The sequence below is a fragment of the Petromyzon marinus genome, chromosome 31 (genome assembly GCF_048934315.1).
Source record: "Petromyzon marinus isolate PM22_M1 ecotype Great Lakes invasive population chromosome 31, UKy_Petmar_22M1.pri1.0, whole genome shotgun sequence".
Taxonomy (NCBI): Eukaryota; Metazoa; Chordata; class Hyperoartia; order Petromyzontiformes; family Petromyzontidae; genus Petromyzon; species Petromyzon marinus.
In genome coordinates, this window is record NC_133697.1 from 10242540 (window position 1) to 10263954 (window position 21415).

Here is a 21415-nt window from a genome sequence, read left to right on the forward strand (position 1 = left end):
GCGTGACGTCATTTATGGACGGCCCCGAACCCCTTAGCCACCCCGAACCCACAGTCCAACCCTCACCCACTCAAAGTGCGGCTGCCATCACTGTTCCAGCAGCAGGAGCCGCCATTGAGCTGCCGATCCCTCCTCTCATGTCCCCCACTCACCCTCCACTCGTCCTCTGTCCCTCCTCTCTCGCTGCCCACTCATCCATTCTCTCTCCTTCCATCCCTCCCAACTCCCTCCTCTCTTCCCACCCTCCCCTCCCACTCCACCCTCCCAACTCCCTCCTCTCTTCCCACCCTCCCCTCCCACTCCACCCTCCCCACTCCTCACCGCCTCTCTCCTCCCTCCCCCGGTCCCGCACCGCCCCCTAGCGCCTCTCGCCGCCCCGCAGCTCGGCGCGGTCTCTCTGCGCTCCGAGTCGGCACGCTCCTGTGCCATGGCGGCCTCCACGCTCAAGGTAAAGCGACTGGGTCTCCACGCCCACTCAGTACTCACGGCGACGACGACGACGACAACGACGATGGTGGTGGTGTTTGGTGGTGCTGTTTGGTTTTGATGGTGGTTGTGGTGTTTGTTGATGACGGTTGCGCCGTGTTTTGTGAAGCTGTGGATTTTGCTGCGGTGGAGATGATGATGACGGTGATGATGACGACGGTGATGATGATGACGACGGTGATGATGATGACGACGGTGGTGATGGCTGTGATTGTTGCAGGTGAATCTGACCGTCCCGTTGTGTGCACGTGTTTGTGTGTGCACGTGTGTATGCACGTATGTGTGCACGTGTGTGTGCACACAAGACAAAGGTGGCCGGGCGTGATTGCTGGCCACTCCGACCCCTCGCGTGCCGTTCCGGCCTTCATTGGTGCTGCTCGCTAACAGCACTTGCCCCAACAGTCTGTTCAGGCTGCACGCGTGTACCCGTGAGTGTGCTGATGTGAGTGTGCTGATGTGAGTGTGATGATGTGCGTGTGATGATGTGCGTGTGCTGATGTGAGTGTGCTGATGTGAGTGTGCTGATGTGAGTGTGATGATGTGCGTGTGATGACGTGCGTGTGATGATGTGCTTAAGTTTGCGATCCGTTTTTGCAGCCCTTGCTGTATTCCTACTTCAGAAGCTCGTGCGCTTGGCGCGTCCGGATTGGTGAGTTCACGGGGGCGGTGGCCCGTCAACAACAACAGCAGCAGCACGCGGGCCAAAGCACACACGCACAACACACGTGTGTACTCACAAGTGCTACACACGTGTGGGAGTGGGGAGCGGTGGCGCAGTGGTTAGCGCGGCGAGCAGAGTTCGGTTGTACGTGTGTATATTATAGTTCATAGTTCATTTATTTGGTATAGCCCTGTGAGCCATTCGACTCTTGAATCGGGTGCAACCGCAACAAACAAAAAAACATGAACAAGAAAACATCTTAAAGTGACTATGTGACTGTGCAAACAGAAAATCCAGGAAAAAAAATCAAAAATATTCCCGAAATAGCACCGTACACCAACGCTGTGTGCAAAAAATCCCAGTGGAATGCAAATCAAAATAACAACAACAACCACAAGACAACTAAGATTAAAGCTATCAGTCTAACTCCGTATACAATAAACAAAAACATGGCCAAGACAAAAAAACGTTTTCGAAATCACCAAAATAAAAGCATTAAATGCAATGTAACAGTGATCATAGGGACTGTGACCAAATTTTTAACAATAAACTACATAAATTATAACACAAATCTAGAGCCATATTTTAGGCCACTGAATAGCAGTGGCAGATAGGGGTGTACAACTCCTCTAGAGCAGTTTTGAGTGAAGATCTCATAGGTAGTGATTCAAGTTGCAGTTTATTGGCAATAGCATTCCAGACCCTGGGGGCATCAATAGCAAAGGCCCTTCCTCCGGTTTTTGTACGGCAATAGGGAATGTGAAGCTGGTAGATGAGCGAAGACCTGAGGTCAAATTTGTTCTTTGAAACAGAGAGGAGATCCAGTAGGTAGTCTGTGGATCTTTTTGTAAGTACATCGTGAATAAATAAGATCTGGCGCACAAGCCGTCGAACATTAAGAGATGTTAAGTTAGACCCAATGTAGAGATCACAGTGGTGAGTCCTATATGGGCAGTACAATGCAAATCTTAAGGCCGAGTGATAGATGGAATCAAGCTTTTTCAGTACAGTACTTGGGGCTGATTTATACACGATATCACAGTAATCAAGTAGAGGCAGTATGGTAGCTTTTATCAATTCCAAACGGAACATTGGGGGGAAGCAATGCTTGTGTCGATACAGAAAACCAATTTTTCTTTTTGTCTTTTTACCAATATTATCAATGTGATCTTCAAAATTAAGTTTTGAATCCAGGATGACCCCAAGATACTTATAGATCTTAACTTGCTCTATTTGATAATTATTAAAGGAATGTAATTGGGGAAAAATAACTAAAATATTGAATTTCCTTCGCGCCGTACGTAGCCAACCGTGCTAATCGGAGGTGGGCTAATGTACACGTGGGCTAGCGTACACGCGGGCTAGCGTACACGCGCCCGTGTAAACGTCTACATGCGCGCCCCTGTATGTGAACGTGATAGGGCGCACGTGCACGCGTTTAAATCACGTGTGCACCACGTGTGTGTGTGTATATACACCCAAGCATGTGTACACGTGTGCCCGCGAGCTCACGCACCTGTACAAGCGTTAACGTGTGCAAGGTAACATGCACCTACGTGCACACTCGGCCACGTGCACACTTACCCACGTGCACAGCAACGCCCATGTGTACACTCCACATAATTCAGTGCAAAACAGAGGTACATTTTGTGTGTCAGTCAATTGGCTCCCACGTGGTTTCAACAACAGCGACTGCACTGAACCGCGAACACGTGTCGGGTGTGTTACACATGGGCATACAGGACACGTGTGTCTACTGAGCCATGTGTTGACGACCATGGTATGTATATGTACACACAACATATGTCGAATGTTGACCGTGCGTAAAAGAAGAGTACTTGGGCTACAGTACCAGTAAAACCCACGCGGACACGCGCATTTAGGGAGCGCCTATTCGGGCCAGCGTGACACACGATACGGTGTGCCAACTCTGAACGCTGATCAATTCCATGCCACCATTATTGATTCATTTTCGAGAATGTTACCAATTACGGAGTCCTAAGCGCCTTTGTTTAGATTGCCCAACGCGAATGCTGCCGTCGGCGGAATGGTCAGCACACCGGACTGACAATCCCGGGGTCGCCGGTTCGACTCCACATGCCAGCACGGCAGTTTGAGAAAATAAAAGCCACAACGGTGCAAGTTCTCTCAACTGGAACCTTTGTTTGCTGGGGTTAAGTGTGGATACTTGCCACCTTATCCGTGTCTCTGTCCAGTGTGAAAGAGTAGGCTAAAATACCCTCCAGAGGAGGTCCTCAAAGAACTTCCTCCGAGCATGTGACGGCAGGTCTGCACCACTTTAAACTTTTTTTTTCTAATGTTGAACGAATTACCTGGAAAGCCACGGGGATTGGGGGTTTGGAAGGCCTGCCCCTAACCCGAGTAACGTTCCACATTCCTCAAAACTGTTTTTTCACCAAACCAAAACGTCTTCACATGCTGGATTAATGTTCGGGATTTACACCTACATTGTGATTGTGTTCAGATCTGCTGTTGTTGATATAATTTCCATTATGAACTTCCCTCTTAGTTAAAATATGATAATAATGCAGTATATTTTATCCTGGAATTCCTCGCTTAGTTTCAAGACTCTTTTTCAAGGTGGTCCTGTTTCGTGTGGAAAGTTAGACAATCCCATTATTGAGAGTTTTCATTCGTGTGGGAGATAACTGGAAAACTTTCTTTTTTTATATATATAAAAAAACATTGCACATACTAGAAGGTAATACTCCATGCTCCACTGGATTAGAACCCTGGATGTCGATACCGGGTGCCATGGGGGTAACACTCAACACTGCCCACCGCATTCGAACCGAGGATCTCACTGGTATAAAGTACCAGGGGATAACACTCCATGTTCCACACGCAGGATTTGAACCGCAGATTTCAGTTGTATTGGATCCCTGAGCCACCCAGCCACCTTGTGTTTACAGTATTTGTTTTTTAATGTGTGTTGCAGCCCTGGCGTACAAAGGCATCGAGTATGACCAGATTCCTGTCAACCTCCTCAAGGGCGAGCAGGTGAGCGATGGCAGGTGTAGGAGTTACACCCCGTTCGGCTCAACCCATCATCCTTCTGAGGACGGCAAAATCAGTACCACCTTGTGAGAAGTCAAGAGTGTAGCACGTGGAATTTCGACCACTAGCTTATGGCTGCATTTGGAGGTGCCTTAGCCATAAATGAGTAGCTGGTTCGACATGTTAAACATCAGCACCGGGGAGACAAATGGGACTTGGCACGGTCCTGGCCACGTCCACTCGTGCCGTACCGGTATGAATGGGCGCTTGCTAAGAGCCCTTGCCCCAGCAGTCTTGTAATTGCTAAATGTGTTAATTAATATATATATGTGTGTGTGTGAGAATGCAGCTGACAGATGATTTCCGTAAAAAGAACCCGATGGGACAGATTCCGGCACTCGACATCGACGGAATAATTATCTCGCAGTCGGTACTGGCACGCATGCTAACGCACACGCACACAGGTACAACAACAGCTGCCCGTCACTCTGCTTGTTGTGAGTGTCACTCATCTGCCCACCGTTGCTGTTGGAGGGTGACTGCCTCCAACTGCCCAGTGGCATCCTTAAAGAACCTTCCTCCACAGAGGCCGATCTTGACACCGCTGGTACGGGTCATCGGCAAGTTCAATCAGCTCCATATCCTTCTATAATGTATCAGTCTATCTCCTCTCTAGCCCATGCCACACCCTTTTATCCTCCTCTATTTGTCTATCCACACACGTACACACACAAATAAACGTGCACATGTACGCACGTACACGCAAACATGTGCGCACGCACAAACGCAATGACAGCTGAACACAATAATATACATATGCACTCAAAGACAAAGATCCCCCAAACATGATTTTTAACAGACTGTCAGAACGCGAGCACAGGCGCGCACACGGCGGTCCCGGCAAAGTTTTGTCGCCACCGTCATTGTCGTGACCTGACCCTTGTCTCCTTCCGTCCCCCGCTAGCTGGCGATAATCGAGTACCTGGAGGAGACGCGGGAAGGCCCTGCCCTCCTACCCAAGGAGCCAGGGAAGCGAGCCCTCGTCCGCATGATCTCGGAAACCATTGTCACCGGCATCCAGCCACTACAGGTGGGAGAAACCCACTGCAAGCCACGCCCAACGCTGCCGATGACATCGCTAAACCCCAACCATTGCTTCCCATTTCCACTTGCTCATTATAGTTAGTGAGACGTACAAAATATTATTTTTGTTTGCCGCTCCTGAGACCTGTTGCAGACTTCTTAGGAATTCATAACGAAAATTGAGGACGATGGAGATGACGATGATCTTGACTCCAGCGTACCTATGTCCTTGCATCCTCTCCCCACTCCCATCACAGAACCTGACCGTGCTGAAGTACTTGGGGGAGGCGAGGAAGGAGGAGTGGGCCCAGAACTTCATCGCCAAGGGTTTCCAGGGTATAGTTTTTGTTAACATATATAATCTATAACCCTTTGTCAATCCACTGCTGGATGAAGGCCTCCCCATGTTGTGGGAGTTACTTGACCGCCGTGTATCACCACCACACTGGTCAGTGCAGGCTGGTGAAGTGGTTGGGGGGGTGGGGGGGCAGTGCAGGTTCAGATATCGCTCGCCACTCGCGGTAGCCGTGGCCCGGAATCAAAAGCAGGTTGCCTGATCTACTACAAACCCCTTCGCGGTCTTGCCACACCATATCTTGCCACGCTAATTTCCTGCTACGTGCCTGCTCGCCCTCTTCGTTGCCGTCTCTCTCTGTTCCTCTTCCGCCTTGCGCTCAATCCGCACTCTCGCTCTTTTGCTCTTCTCGTTCCCCTTCACCAGAACAAACTTCCCCTCCACATTAAGCGGTCACCTTCGCTCACGAGTTTCCGCTTTATTTTCCCTAGCTCGCCCAACGACCCCTCAGTCTCCACCTCGTATGTGCCACCATTACTTTTCCCTCTTGATATTCTCATGTGGCTCTCACTCATACCCCATTCATTCAATCCATTCATCATCACTTTACTGTCATCAATTTCGCTTTCACCGATTTCACGCATCACAGATTTTCCCATTACTTCCTCTCATCTATTTCATTCACCTCATCACCATTCCATTCATATGTACTATTGTACGCCACCCCATGGTAGCAAAGCAATCTAGAAATAAGCACATCTCAAGATACCGTACAGTGGAGTCGCATTGGCTAGCCGTCGAACAAAGACGGTTACCGCATCGTTCGCTTTCAGATGCACTTCTGTGGCCATCTGGAACGCTCTTCCAATGTTAGATAGCCACTTGGGGGAGCTGTGCATCTTAAATCTAGATTGAAAAACTAATTTCTTTAGAACTAATTTCTTTAGAACTGCCATTAAGACGCTCCTGCCCATGACTTTTAAGTATTTTTTTTATTTAATCAGGAATGTATCAACGATGTGTTTGTTGGACAGCACGGGACACTCAGCCTAGGTGCGCATGTACAAGATACCATCTTTTGATTTAAAGCTTTCGTGACTGCAGTAATTCATATTCTTAGCTCTTTCGGTAAAGTCACGTTGAAGGGAAACAATAAAATACTAAAATATATATAAAACAATACTTTACCGAAAGAGCTAAGAATATGGATTACTGCAGTCACGAAAGCTTTAAGTCAAAATTTCCCTGCTTTTGTGTTTAGTTTGCCGTCCTTCCGTACCTCCGACTAGGAAGGTTGGCTAACGTATGGTGCGAAATAAGTTCAACATGCATACGTAAACTGCACAGGCAAAACGAACATTCAAAACAGTCGTTGCAAAGCGTAAACGATTAAAACGAAACTAAAACGGGAAATGCGCATTGGGGCAAATGGAGCAGTTGCGCGTGCCGTGCGGCGTGCGGCTGCGCGGTGCCGCCCGACGGTGCGCGGACGCTAACACGGTGACGCGTGCCCGCCCGTGCTCTCCGTGCCGCTGTCCTGCTCTTCCTGCGAGTGCAGCCGTGGAGCAGATGTTGCAGAAGACGGCCGGGAAGTACTGCGTCGGAGACGAGGTGAGGGCCCCGGTAAACGTGGAACGTTTGCCCAACGTTGGGTCAACGTACGGTTCGGCGGTTTCAACCACGTGCCAACGTTCGCTCAACGTTGGCACGTGGCTGAGCATGTTTGTTTGCAAGTTTTGCCACAAATGTGTGCGGTTAATGCAGACTTAATGCCTTGCAAAAAGGTATACATTTGGTGTTTGAACATCTTAACACCAGCTTTTTTTTCAGAAAGGATGAAACCTATCCTTTTTTTTCGTGTCGGTTCAGCGTTTCCACGTTTACTGGGAGCCAGCGGTGGTCTTTTTGCGGCCATTTTTCGTGCGCGCCACGTTTAGAGTTTGCCCAGTGTCAGTTTCAAGGTTATTTTGTTGGCTTCCCCGGTCGTTGGGGGGGGGGGGGGTGCTCATGATGGCCGTGTCACAGCACCGCAGCCGACGCCGCGTGCCCGTGCCTGTTTTTCAGGTGACCATGGCCGACCTGTGCCTCGTGCCACAGGTGTACAACGCCACCAGGTAAGAGGTCGCACTCGCACTCTCCGGCCGGAAAACTATTTACTGCTCGACTCGAAGTGTAGCAAAGGTTACTTACACTGGTCCTCTTGTCAATTATTTATCTGCGAGGAAAGCGTTACTTAGTTATTTTTATGTAGCCAATTCCTTTTTAATGAGTATTTGGGCTGCGACACGAAACCAGAGTACTCAGGCAGGTGAGGAAATAACAGTCACCGTACAAAAAGGTTCCTGAACCCACTTGCTCGACTGTCATCTCCTGGCCCCCTCGCAGCCCCCCCAGTGGGTTTTAGAGTTTTACAGATCTCTGCGTAATCCACCAACCCCCGACCTCAAAAGCGCTGGATCACAGTCGTGCGTAGCCACCACACCCCTTAACTGTGGCTGACAAACCGTTCCCCTTGCACGTAAGGTAATCAATACATCTAGATCAGCTCAAGCCTCCCGTAAATAACGTGACTCTTGTGTGACCAACCCCACTCTGAATCCCCCTCCAGTCTCCCCCGCCCCCTGTGACAACACGCCGCTCTGTGCAGCTCACTTCTGCTCACTCCTTCCTTCAATCTCCCTCCCTCTCTGCCCTCCCCTCTCACCATCTTCCTCTCATCATCACCCTCTCACCATCTTATCATCACCCTCTCATCCTCGACATATTGGCCCTTCTCCCCCTCATCCTCCCCTTCCTGCTGTCCGGTCCTCCGTTCTTCCTGCTGCTCATCTCTGTCTCTTTTGGGGATTTCCATTCCAGCATGCCGTCAATTTACCGTTTATGTTTTTTCCATACATTATATTTATTACTTCCTCCTCTCGTGGTGTCCCAGGGGTGATTTTTTTTCTCGCTACCAGTGTCAGTGTAGTCAGCATTTAAACATTTAGGCAGTCTAGTCGACGACAACCTGTGGAATTTTAGTCACGTCTTAGCCTGTGAATTTCATCTAGTTGTTCTCTTAGGCTTTGTCGACTAACGCAGTTAAACATTTTGTTCACCCTTCGTTTTTAAATGTTGGTGTGAAGGGCGTGCAATTCCCTTCCCGTCACCACCTCCGAATATTATCAGGTTAGCCAATCGGTGAACTCGTTAAATATTTTTTATACATATACAGCCAATGATCGTTTTCGGTCTTAGTCTTCCTCATCGCAGCCGGTCGCGCCTTGGGTGGGCAGTCATCGCCGTTGTCGTCATCATCGCGCTTGACGATGATCTCCGTCCGATCATAGTCGTCGTCGATGACTGGAATCCAAAAAAACTTTTGACGAACGCATTCATCACAAATTTTGTGGACAAAATTAACTTTGGAGCACGTACGGCCGTGTGGTTCAATAACGGAACGTTTATTCATAGGTGATCTAGTTCCATATCCCGGAAGGTTTGCGGTAAAACGGCGCCGTGCAGAGCTGCAACTGAGGTTAAGTAGGGTTAAGATTTTACGGTACGGCCATTCCCATATTAACAAGGCCACGCAATCTCTTGTCGGAGACAGACTTTTTTTTTTAAATGACGGCCACTTGTTATTTTAATTAAAAGCAGACACAGGCTGGACCTCCTGAGATCTCGGGACCCCCTGGGAAGTTTTTTCCCTAGGCCTTAGCATCCTGGTGTTGGGGGGTGGGGGGGGGGCCTTTTATATACACAGAGATGGAGAGAAACTTTTCTATTTGAGCAGGTTCATAGCTCTTTCAAGGGTCAAACTACACGCACAATACCAACACAAAATGTAACACACATCTAGACTCCCGAGCGCAGACAGAAACACATCTTTGAGACCTGGTCTACGCCATAGGTGACCCACAATGGAGCCTCACCTTCGAGCCATGTGTCGGGTTTGCGCGGCCACTCGTTAAACTTGCGGGGGACGATCGAAGCGACTCGGGGAACTGGCGGCGAGGGCGGTGGCGGTGGCAGCGGCGGTGCAAACCCATGCCTGCCGCGTGCGTGACCTTGCTCCAGGGGTTCTGGGGGCGTGCAAGAAATGAGGCGGGGGGCAACACGGTGAATAATAAGCACACTTTGAATGGTTGTCGAATTTGTCGGCAGAGTGAGTAACGATATCGTCTGTTGCATCAAGCCGTTGGGTTTAGAATCGGATTCAGACTTTATACTTGAGGAATCCGATGAGCTATAGAGCTCTTTTTCGCAGAAGTCCCAATTTTTGAAATCGCAACGTATTTATCTGTTTTTTTATTTCTCATCCCCTATGTATATTTAAGAAAGGCTCTCCCCTTTTTTGACTTGAGTGTAAGATTTAGAATGGGCTCTGAGCTTTCAGCAGGGTAGGGTGTTCAGCTCCCCCCCTTCCCCCCCTCCCACTGAAGCTATTGGGCCGTGGTGGCGGCGGCGGTGGTGGTGGAGTAGAAATTGGAGGCTCTTTCACACCACCGTCGCTAAGCTCTCTAAATAAGCGTCGCCTCCGCGGGTGGTGGTGGTGGGTGCGGTCGATGGTTGCGGCTCTTCGACGAGTTCGTGTATTGGAAGTGTTTGCGCAGCCCTTGTCTGCGTCCAGCTGACAAGTAGCTGCAATACACACGCGCACACGCGCGCGCACACACACTTACGCGTGACGGTACATACACACGACGCACGCGCAGCAATACACACGCACACATGCAGCGATACATACACACATGCAGCGATACATACACACATGCAGCGATACATGCACACACATTATTTGGTTCTTTCGGTAAAGTCACGTAGATAGAAGAAAAAATATAAAAAATAAAGTTAATACAAATAAAAAAATAATACTGTAGCCTGGTTCTTAATCGGAGTGAGTGTACTGGCAGTCTATAATCTATACTGTAGCCTGGTTCTTAAGTTTGGTGAGTGTACTGATAGTCTATGATGTAGACTGTAACATTAGTTATTAAGCTGGGTGAGTGTACTGGCAGTCTATAATGTAGACTGTAGCTTGGTTATTAAGTTTGGTGAGTGTACTGGCAGTCGATAATGTAGACTGTAACTTTAGTTATTAAGCTGGGTGAGTGTACTAGCTATCTATAATGTAGACTGTAGCTTGGTTATTAAGTTTGGTGAGTGTACCTATAGTCTATAATGTAGACTGTAACATTAGTTATTAAGCTGGGTGAGTGTACTAGCAGTCTATAATGTAGACTAGCTTGGTTATTAAGTTTGGTGAGTGTACCTATAGTCTATAATGTAGACTGTAACATTAGTTATTAAGTTGGGTGAGTGTACTGGCAGTCTATAATGTAGACAACCTCGGTGAGCATACTAGCAGTCTATACTGTAAACTGTAGCCTGGTTCTTAACCTCGGTGAGTGTACCGGCAGTCTATAATGTAGACTGTAGCCTGACAAAATAATAAATAATAAAAGCAAACAAAAAGCCACGACGTTTCGATCGCAACACAAGCATGGGTGCAGGAATACACAAGCACGGGGGTGGGGTGGGGGTCCTGTTCTCCTGCAGGGCCAACACACGTGCGTATACGCGCGCGTTCCATTACGCTCTTGTGCGCTACTAGCCCCAAGAGGAATTATGTGCTCGGAGTGCCTCTGACCAACTCTCCGTTATTCAACGGACTTCTTTTATTAATAACCTGGTGGGAGCCAAGTGAGACTTCTGGTCCCTTGGTGGTTTTTGTTTGCTTGTGCAAGGGATACCTTCTGTGTAAATGGAAGCATATGAAATGTAACAATACCTTATTAAATCAGTGCAGACCAAAACCAACTGGAAATTAAAGATTTAAAAAATAAATTGTAATTCATAGCAGATGTATTGTAATAATGTAAACTATCCTGGATGGAATTTGCCAAGACAAAACAATATTGTTACGACTGTCAATAATATTAAACCGTTTGCTACATTCAGTGATGTTTCCACCGGAGGAATTGATCGCTTTAATTCCTGCATAGTCTTTAATTGTTACGAGTAACTGGGGTCTCTGATTTATATCAACTTTAACATCAAAACTCCATGGAAGGCGAATTTCTTGGTTTGCACTGACGACGAGTGTCGTTAATGTTGAGGCGTTTAGCACGTAACTTAAAGCGGTGTAGAACTCACGGCTGACCTTTGCCCTATGAATGAGTGAAATTAATAAACAACTTGAGGCTGTATTATTTCAGGGCCCCACATTCAAATATTTTGCACCCTTTTTATTCCTCTCTTACAGCATCACTAGAATTGACACGAGTCTCTTATTCACGGGTCGCCCAAACGCGGTCGTCTGTGTATTCGGTGTCCAATTCACAATGCAGGTCTCAATTGACAACTTCCAGAAGCAAGCAGGTCTGTATATTCGTGATTAGAAGAGTAAAAATAATTGAATACAAAAAAATTCCCCATCCCCTCCAAAATACTGTTAAACTAGTTACAACCAAAAGAGTGTAAAAGTCAAATATAAATGCACGTCGAAGTAAAATTCACTTAGGCCCATAATAACTTGTTAGATTTGAGACTGAGTAATAATTACTGTTGTGGAGCTTTTTACAAATGTCTTCTGCTGTGAGATGGACACTAAAGACTCCCTCAATTACAACTCTGCTGTGAGATGGACACTAAAGACTCCCTGAATTACAACTCTTGAGATTTTAAATTTGGTTTGATTGACGTATGACAAGCTCACTTGCCCCTGGTGTGCATAAAGGCAATTCTATAAGGGAATTTCTAAGTATGTGTGACGTAATCTCCTGGGACCAAGTACTTAATCTGATAAAAATTAATATCAGTCTCACTTCCAATGGTTTGAGCGTTTTTCTATAGCAGGGGGCGTGGGAGCATGCAGCGTCCCTGGTGTTTAGATAAAAAGCCGCTGGAAGCATCACAGACATAGTTGGCATCAGCGTTTTTCCACCACGGTGTGACGCACTGCTCTGCGAGGGCTCCGAATTGACACTTGGCCTCGCGACGTTCCCACCTTGTGAATTCTATCGCTCGTGACGCGCGATCTGAATTAAATTTGGCTGAAAAGCCCCAAAAAAATCTGAAATGTGTTTTCCCGCTGAAACAAGTCACCCGCACGCAGCGCTTATCTCCAAGCCTTTGCTGGAAATTCCACATTCCTATAACAGGTGGTGTGTGTGTGTGTGTGCGCGCGCCCATGTCACCACCGCCGCCGGCGCAGGTTCAAGGTGGACCTGGCCGCGTTCCCCACGTTGCGGAGAGTGCACGAAGCGCTGGAACAGCTGGAGGCGTTCCGCGTCGCCCACGCCGCCCGCCAGCCCGACACCCCCCCCGAGCTACGCCAGCCGTGAAACCGGCGCCACCGGGAGATTCCACCGGCGATGGGATGGACACCGCCGTAGCATTCACCAGCGATGAGAATGACCCCATAGTGAGATTCACAAGCCCCAAGACCAATAGCCACCGAGTAAACACTCATTAATTGGCTGATAAAAAAAATCTTCATATGTAGAGGACCACGGAACTTTGGCAATCGTTGGCACCAGCTCACCCGCACAGCTACCTTTCCTGGTTTGTCCGTGGTTGCTCGCGTCTCCGAGTCGTTCTCTCCTTGAGAGTGACGACTGTGCGGCGCATTACAAGTTGAAATATATTTTATGAGGTGCACCAGTTAGGAAATAGACACGGCCAAAAGACAGTCAAGGTTTTGGTTGGGACGTACGGGCCGCTGGTATGTTCACGTCCCTCTTTGCGTGCGTGAGTAATATGCATGTGTAGCTGTGTATAGGGAGCAGTGGTTAGTGCATTTCTGGCCACGGGTAATGTCAGTGGAGATTGATATAAGAAATGGTCCTGCGCCTCACCTAGGTCGACTCGGTGTTAAATTAGTACCTGGTGTGTGTAAACATCATCATTCGGGAAACAAAGGCGGCCGAATGTGTTGTCACACCACCCCTTCATGCGCCGTACCAGTCTTAATGGATGTTCCAAAACAGCACTTGGTTCAGTGCCCTGTGTTGACGCTAGGGGATCTCTGTCACCTGTCGATGTGCATGTGTGTGCATTTTGTGGTATTTTTGGAAATTAGATTCACGGTGGAGGGGTCACCACCCACCGTGCATCTGGACCACCAGGGCCCTCGTTTTCCGCCGTGGCGAATGCGAGCACTCCAATGGGGGCGTAATCTGCTGGCCAACGTCAAACTTTCCCTCAATGACCCATTGGCCCCACACCGCGTCACAGTCACCCAGAACATCTGGGGTTCGTCCTGTGGCCTTGCCAGGCGAGCCTCAAAAGTGCTGGTGCAAGAGCCCCCCCCCACCCCCCGGGTGATGTCACCGCCACTTGGGTGGCGAACGGCGGTCGTTTCGTGCGCGAGTCTGTGCGGTTCCACCATCCACGGGGCCGCGACGCACAACCGCTGTGTGGGGTGTGAGCCACACTACTCGGTCCAAGCGATGAGGAACAAAATAAAGATGCAGGCATTACACCTCCTCCTATCAGCCCCTCCGCGTAGAAATCTTTTTACACATTCCATCAGTGGCGTATCAGTCTGGCTGTGTATAATTTCAACCGCATTGGTTCGGCCTTGCTTCAATGCTGGTGAACCGTGAGATGTCTATAGGTACCCTTTCCTGTTCGATATGGGTCCGTGTTTAACGCAAAACTATAAAATAGTTAAGACTGATTAGCATTGCTGTGGAAAACACTGTACAACAAAGTAGCCTTAGCTGAACCAGCAATGGTGATGTCTGTTACCTGTGCCCTAGCTGCCGTGGAACCTAATTTCTAGAAATCCGTGAGCTCACAACCAATAGAGTGCATTGCTTTAATAGCAATCGGCAAATGAGCCATCCATCTATTAGTGGGCTAATCCCTTTCAAATAATCTCGGCGTATTCGCCAATAACGCTGCCTTAGCAGGAAACGTATATCCATAACAGGTGACATTTATGGAAGAGGCCGTTCTGCATAACGCATAGACCGAAGAGCTCGAGTGAATAAGTGATGTTGCTACATCCATAAATACCACTGAGCAAGCCAGCCAGTAAGCAACCCGTAATCAGTCGGCCCTTATCAAGACGGATGGCAGCTAACTTGATCGTCGCTGATTGGTTTGGAGACTTGGGTAATGGTGGAGATAGCACGGTTGCTGACGTTTATAGGGGGCGATTTTGATTAATAGCTTAACGGTGAGAAAAGGAAGCTTTCGCTACCATACTAATCGAACCTTTCATTGTCTTTATCGTAAACCCTTTAAAGTGACCTTCGCATGTGAAACTGCACTTTTTGTTTGTATTTTCGTGCATAAATCGAGCGAGCGGCATTGATTAAGTGACATCGTGATGTGTGCCTGATTTCTTGCGTTTTAAAAAGCCGATATCAGCCCCTACCAATAGAGATGGAGTTAATCTTCTTCTAAGCTACGACTCCTTGATGACTTTCCTGGTTAGACGTCCTCCCTCCCGGCCAATTTTGACCTCGTCACAATGACCCAAAGCAGCGTCACCAAATAATTTATTTTAAAGATACTTTTCCCGTTCGTGCAATTTGAAAAACACATTCCAACCACAGCAAGTCCGACTCAATGTACACCTTTTTATTTGTTACAGACGATGAAACTTCAGACGGTATTTAAAACCATCGAACGTGTGGGGCGGGAAACATATTTGGCATAAAAAACGAAGTTTAAAAAGCGTAACTTTTGTAAGAAACCGGCCCAATACAAAGTCCATGCATATCGACAAACTAGTACGGCATGTTATTTACAGCAAATGATGAAAACTTTTATTCCTCATTTTTGCGCATAATATTCAGTCGCGTGAAACATTTAATCGCTAAATGTTTAAAACTGATTAACAAAAAATTACAAAAGTGTAAACACTACGGCAGGGTTAGGAATGTTATCGGTATGTACAAAACTCTATCGGGTGTTTTATGTAATGGTCATTTTTTTATTAATTTTTATTCGCTAAGTGCAATGGAGCCGTCGGCCCGAGCCCCTTTTCAAACTGTTGACTTGAGGGACGCGGCCGTCGATGATCTGAGTGTCGCTCGTGGACCACGGAGAGAGAGGATGGGAGAGACGAGCTGAGATGGGAGAACGCCAATGAAATGATGACGGAGATGGAAAAGAGATGACGTGTGAAAAAAATGAAGAGATGACCAGGCGAGACGGGCAAGACAGACTTGAAATGAGAGAGATAAGAGAGAGAGAGGTGATCTAGACGGGGCAGACACGAGACATTCACACGAGATGAGACGGCCTCTGGAGACACGATCGACCCAACCACAGCCCCCCCTCCTCCCACCACTCCCTCTCACACCACGGAAATGTTGTCCATGGCGCAGCCGCACTTCTCGACGATCATGTTGGGGAACTCGGCCACCTCAATCTCCGTGTAGTCGCCCTTCTTCACCAGGTACATCATGGGCAGCGGAGAACTCTCGACGGGCGAGCAGTGGCGTGGCCCGTACATCGAGTGGAGGGGCCTCGGCTGTCGGCAGCCGCCCGTGCAGCGGAACGCCTCGTAGCCCGCGGGCTCCAGCACCCAGTACTGGGTCCACGTGAGCTCGCGGAAGTTGATGAAGTTGTGGCCGCGGCAGCAGGCGTGGTCCGGGTGCGACGAGTCGAGTTCGCAGTCGCCTCGGCCGCTGTCCGGGGGTGGTGGTTGGTGGGGGAGGGCGGAACGTTGTGAAAGAGGTTACGATAGGTCAGGATGATGATGATGAAAAAGGTTACAAAAGATCATGGTGATGACGATGGAGTATCGCCGTCGGGTTTGATCGTCGGAATGATCGTCGTCGCTATAACAAAAAGTTTCACGATCTGACACGGCAACTTTTTGTCGTGGATATTATTGATCGCGAAAGCCTACATGTTACATTGTCAACGACACTGTCTTAAAAGGAAATCATAATAAACCATCGTCGTCGGTCCCAAGGTTCCACCATCCAATTTTCAGTGACAAATATAATGTATTAACAACTGCGCTTTGTGTGTATCGCCCTCGCCCCGCACCCCCGATGAGCACGCTTGGCTCCGTACGTTGCGCAAACAGCTCAACGTCGTGTCGACGTGCGTACACCCAAACACGAAAACTCGTGCCGGGAACTCTTCTTACCCGTACTCGGCCAGGTTGAGGGTGTACACCACCAGCTCGGGCTTGCCGATGGGCGGCTGTTCGCCGGCCTCCTGCGGTGTGAATCGCACCAGCGAGGCCATGTGCGCCGCGTGGCTGCCCGGCCGCTCGCCCTCGACGCGCACCTCCAGTCGGAGGGGACCGCCGCCGCTCTGCTGCTGCCAGTGCTGGACGGCCTGAGTCACGTCAAAGCCCTTCCAGCCAGAGTCTCCCACCGGCACGAGTCTGCGCATGTGTGTGTGGTGTGTTGTGGAAGAGGAGGAGGACAGGGGGGTGGGGGGTAGAGATCAAGACGAGTCTCATTTGCGCGAGGGGACCTCTGATTCGCCAAAGTTACAAGCAAAAAATAGATATACAGCAATGAAAAAGATAGAAATCGAGGCAAAAACTATGGTCGTAAAATGTAAATAAATGATAAATAATATATTATCTGAAATGTGTAATTGGGTTAGAGCAGATGAGTATGGCTGTGACATGATGAATGCAAATCAAGTTGTCACGTGGGCTAATTTGCCCACACATTGATTTTATTTTTCAGCAAAATGGGAAGGAGTGTTGAAAAGCAAGAAAACCAAGGGGTTTTTTTCGCATTAGCTGTGCATAAAAGCGAAGCTCCCGTGTGTGAGAGCGCTTCCCCGATCCGAGAAGGGTTTGGTTCACAGGATTCCCCCACGCGGATGTGTTCATTCGAGTTTCCACAGAACGAACACTTCTCAGCAGCACAACATTTACCCCCGGCGACTTGACCACACACACACCCCAATGGGGCCAGCCCAAGCCAACGTGTTTGTTTGCTTGTTTTTGTTTCTGCATCAAAGATACTTGCGGGCGCATCTGATCGACGGCGCTTTGCCGTGGCGGCTCACCTGGAGTCGACCAGGGTGGAGCGGTTCATCGCCCCCACGAGCGGCTCCTCCAGCCAGAAGACGCTGACGCGCGCGTGGTTGGCGGGCCGCGGGTGTCTCCTCTGCGCCGCCGCGCTGAAGGCCCCGCCGGGCGCCGTCTTGAAGAGGCGAAGCTCCACCAGCGTCACCTCGCTGTTGTCGGGGATGCGGTCCCTCATGTCGAACGTCAGCCGCTGGCGCGTCGCGTCCTCGAACACCACGTCGCCCGCAATGTCTTGGGGGATGACACACACACACGCGCGCGTCTCGTTAGACGCGATAGCACCGCGGCAAAGTTGCCCTTGCTCATTGATCATCGACGATTCATCCGAGGGGCGTGCACCAGAGCTCGCAACGATATAGTAATCGGGCCCGAGACTGCTTTTATTAACGTTGTCACTTGGATGCAGGTGAGCTGGTGGTGGTGGGGTGGGGGGAGAGAGACTCGTCCGGGAAGTAACCTCTTGTGTGATTGTTGCAAGACTCGGGGCTACGAAGCACCCCCAGATATATATTTTTATTTGCCCACTGCATATTGGGCATAAGTCGCAGGATTCCCGGACGCGCTCACCACAGGCACCCATCAACATACGGCACTCAGTCTACACACAGGCACGACCGCGCGCACGCGAATACACACCGCCATCAATCAGCATATCCTGTGGGTTTGTAACGCGGCGCACGAAGCAATCGCGCCATCCCACGCACAATATATCCAACCTAATTAGTATTGTTCCCAGCAAAGTCTCACCCACAAAGAGCGGTGCTCCTTCGGTTTAAGTGAAGTCATTTCAAATTCGAGAATATATCGACTCGTAGCAGAAGCGAGCGGTAGTGGAGTTGTAACTCGAACACACTCGACGGCAAAGGCACTGATCGACGCAAAATCGATCTTGATTACGGAGAAGTCAACAATAGCTCGTCTGAACATGACCAACCTGCACGGAGGTGATGGCAGTGATGCTGATTGTGATGGCAATTTTGATGATTACGACGGCGGCGGTGGCATTGCTCAGCAACAACAACAGCAGCAGCAGCAACAACAAAACCTCAACACATTTGTCAATAAGGGTCTTGGCCTTAAAGGAATAACAATATATAACGGGCGACATTTCAGGCGATAGCCCTTTACAGCGCTACATTAAAAGAAATGTAACAGGCGGGAGCTTCGGGCAACGGCCCTCACTTCAGACCACACGGAACGCCGCCTGTTATATATTTAGTTTTGTTTGAAAACCCTTTGTTATTGCCGAATGTCGCTACGTTTGTTTGCCTGTGCACCGACGCCAACGCTGCATCACCATATAATGTACTCTTTGGTTCTATTCGGTAAAGTCACGTAGGTAATAAATAAAACAACTAAAATCTACGTGACTTTACCGAATAGAACCAAAGAGTATGGATCCTTGCAGTCACGGAAGCTTTAAATCTATAACCATATAATGTATTCACTTTACGCAATATCTCTCTCTCGTGCGCGCTCTTCCGAACTGCCTCGTGCGCTCTGACCGCCCCATCTCACGCGAATCGCGCACGTCCCCCTTTCAAGCACGCCTCACCGCTCATTCTCTCGCCAGATGTACCCTGCATGCGAGGTGGGTGCTCCTCGGGGTAACGGCGATCGTGGTGAACACGTATTCCTCCTCCCCCGCACTCTCACCTGCGTTGCCACGGAGTCCGCGGAAGATGCCGGCAAGACTCGGCAGACTCCGCCGACTCCTCTCGCGGTGTCTCTGCAGCATCGACGCGTAGCGCGCCCGCACCGCGGCCGGAACGATCACCGATTCCAGATCCCTCTTCTCGATCCGCGGAGGTTCCTTCAGACCCAGGGCCCCGAGCAGCGAGGCCTTAACCTCCTCCTCCAGGTAGCCGTGGGCTCCAGGGATCACCACTACCAACGCGACGATCATCATGAGCGCCATCGTCATCATCATCAGGGCCGCCGTCATTATCAGCACGCGAGACAATACAGAGCCTGATCGAATCGAAGAGGAGGCGAGGAGACGGTGATAGTTAAAGAGAGGCAAGGTGGAAAGTTCGCGGGTGCGCGAAATGTGAGCGGCGGAGAGGGCTGGAGACAGGTGGCGGAGACTGACGATCTCTGCTCCGCGTGTCCCTGATTTATACGCAGGAGCAAGAAACGCAAAAAAACGATTGAACTCCCCCCAACCCCCATCGCCACCCATCGCCGCCCTTCATCTCTGACCGCCTCCCCTTCCCTCCCGCCAGCGTCTCGTCTGAACCTCGGCGGATTATAATTAACGCCTCGCAATACACCACGTGGAACGGCTTCCTGGCCACGTTAAAGTGCACACCGGGCCGCCCTTTGTTGTTTAAGACTTCTCTCAGTAAGTTGACTCTAGTGATGGTGGTGGTGGTGATAATGATGATGCGGATAATTCTCATGTTAAAAGGATCCAACTTGTAATTGAGTATCGACAAGTGAGCGAGTCAAGGTAATTGTCATAAACACGTCTGTCGCGAACTATCCCAGTCGCGATACGATGTAAACGAACAATACTGATCAAAGCTTTATATAGAAACACATTTTGCCAACGAACGCTGCATTTAAGATATTTATAATAGGAGACGTTTCCGGCAGTGGACCTTCTTCACGGTACATCGGACCAGAGAGCTCCACCACCAAATAATTCTCCGACGTTTTATATTAAGTGTGGTGGCAAAATATACACTTTGAAATTTACGGGTATGTGACATTTCTACTGCTGAATTAAGGCCTCCCCCTGGGCGTTGTTTGGCCATACTTCACCACGTTGGTCAGTGAGTGGGGATTAATGAAGGGGGGGAGGAGGGACCCAGGTATGGGATTCAGATCATGTCACTCGCCACTGATGTTAGCCGTGTCCGGAATCGCAGACATGGTTTGTCGGAGTTAAAGCGCAGTGCGTGAAGCCACTGCACCTACCGCTCCCGATTATATTACGCGGCATGCAATCTGCCAGAGATGTCAACGTTTCCTTTTGAGCGTTGGGGGGGGGGGGGGGCACTCTAACTTTCGTAAAGATGATTCAACACACAATTCACAATAACACTTCGTTAAAAGTGCCCTTTTATTCAGAGACTCGCTGTGGAGGGAAAACCCGGCCACAATAACATATCGCCGCCGTGATTCCCCCTCGCCTGGTGTGCAAGAGGTGGCGGGTTCGATCTCGACCCTGACGCCTGCTGTTGTATGTTGAAAGTTTGCACGTCTCTCCCCGTGGTCATGTGGATTTGTTCGGGTCCTCCGGTTTTTCCCCTCCACATTTAGAATCAACAACATGCCTTTAGAGTATTGGGCTGCTATACATTTCCAAATGATAAGCCACTTATTGGAGCTACCATTTGCGGCCAGGTCGTTTCTGACAAAAAGCTGGTATAGCTCAGTTGACTTTACCTGGGGAAAAAAATTCTATAGTAGTAAGCGTTCCGATGTTGTTTATGATTTCGCTTGGCCGTTAAGATAAGGAAAGTGAATGGGACGCGGTCGCGTCTCTCTTTTGACTTAAACCAACTTTGGCAGCCTCAGCGGGAATTTATTCTCATCTTGTGTCCTTCAGACTGATCACACTCCACACGAAATCGCCCTCCACTAATTGCCCCCCGCCCTCCTCCCCCCCCGGCTTGTGTATTGCAAGGATCGTGGTAGGAGGCGAAAGGGGTGGGGGGCGACACGGGTGGGGGGGGGGCGAGTACGTGGATGGGATTATGTTGTCTGCTTGAGTCTGGAGGGGAGGGGGGAGACGTGCAGTCGTGGAAAAGGGAAGAGAGCAATCATTCGGAAGCGGACGCTACATTTTTTTTTGCGCAGACGTGATTGTGTATTGGACACCGGTAGTCACAACCGTGACTTATGTAACCTCCCTGCC

General features: G+C 49.4%; 2 protein-coding genes across 2 annotated transcripts; one reads left to right on the forward strand and one right to left on the reverse strand.

The window, feature by feature from the left end:
- Positions 1-316: 316 nt before the first annotated feature.
- Positions 317-14858, forward strand: GSTZ1 (glutathione S-transferase zeta 1). The gene is made up of 9 exons (XM_032963994.2): positions 317-448; positions 1084-1135; positions 4107-4168; positions 4515-4595; positions 5130-5255; positions 5506-5584; positions 7102-7154; positions 7608-7657; positions 12742-14858. The coding sequence occupies exons 1-9, from the start codon at positions 428-430 to the stop codon at positions 12869-12871; spliced, it is 654 nt and encodes a 217-aa protein (XP_032819885.2). The 5' UTR covers positions 317-427; the 3' UTR covers positions 12872-14858.
- A 240-nt stretch (positions 14859-15098) lies between these two features.
- Positions 15099-19655, reverse strand: LOC116947817 (left-right determination factor 1-like). Its single transcript, XM_032963993.2, has 4 exons — positions 19207-19655; positions 17529-17781; positions 16645-16887; positions 15099-16174 (listed from the first exon to the last, which is right to left on the reverse strand). The coding sequence occupies exons 1-4, from the start codon at positions 19493-19495 to the stop codon at positions 15841-15843; spliced, it is 1119 nt and encodes a 372-aa protein (XP_032819884.1). The 5' UTR covers positions 19496-19655; the 3' UTR covers positions 15099-15840.
- Between the last annotated feature and the right edge of the window lie 1760 nt (positions 19656-21415).

What these genes read in the sequence shown, in the direction of transcription:
- GSTZ1 (XM_032963994.2), top strand. Translation starts at nt 428, where the DNA reads ATGGCGGCCTCCACGCTCAAG. An exon ending in GAATAATTATCTCGCAGTCG is followed by an intron (nt 4,596 to 5,129) that starts GTACTGGCACGC and finishes GTCCCCCGCTAG; the next exon opens with CTGGCGATAATCGAGTACCT. An exon ending in AGTACTGCGTCGGAGACGAG is followed by an intron (nt 7,155 to 7,607) that starts GTGAGGGCCCCG and finishes CCTGTTTTTCAG; the next exon opens with GTGACCATGGCCGACCTGTG.
- LOC116947817 (XM_032963993.2), bottom strand. Translation starts at nt 19,495, where the DNA reads ATGACGGCGGCCCTGATGATGATGACGATGGCGCTCATGATGATCGTC. An exon ending in CGGACTCCGTGGCAACGCAG is followed by an intron (nt 17,782 to 19,206) that starts GTGAGAGTGCGG and finishes TCATCCCCCAAG; the next exon opens with ACATTGCGGGCGACGTGGTG. An exon ending in CTCAACCTGGCCGAGTACGG is followed by an intron (nt 16,175 to 16,644) that starts GTAAGAAGAGTT and finishes ACCCCCGGACAG; the next exon opens with CGGCCGAGGCGACTGCGAAC.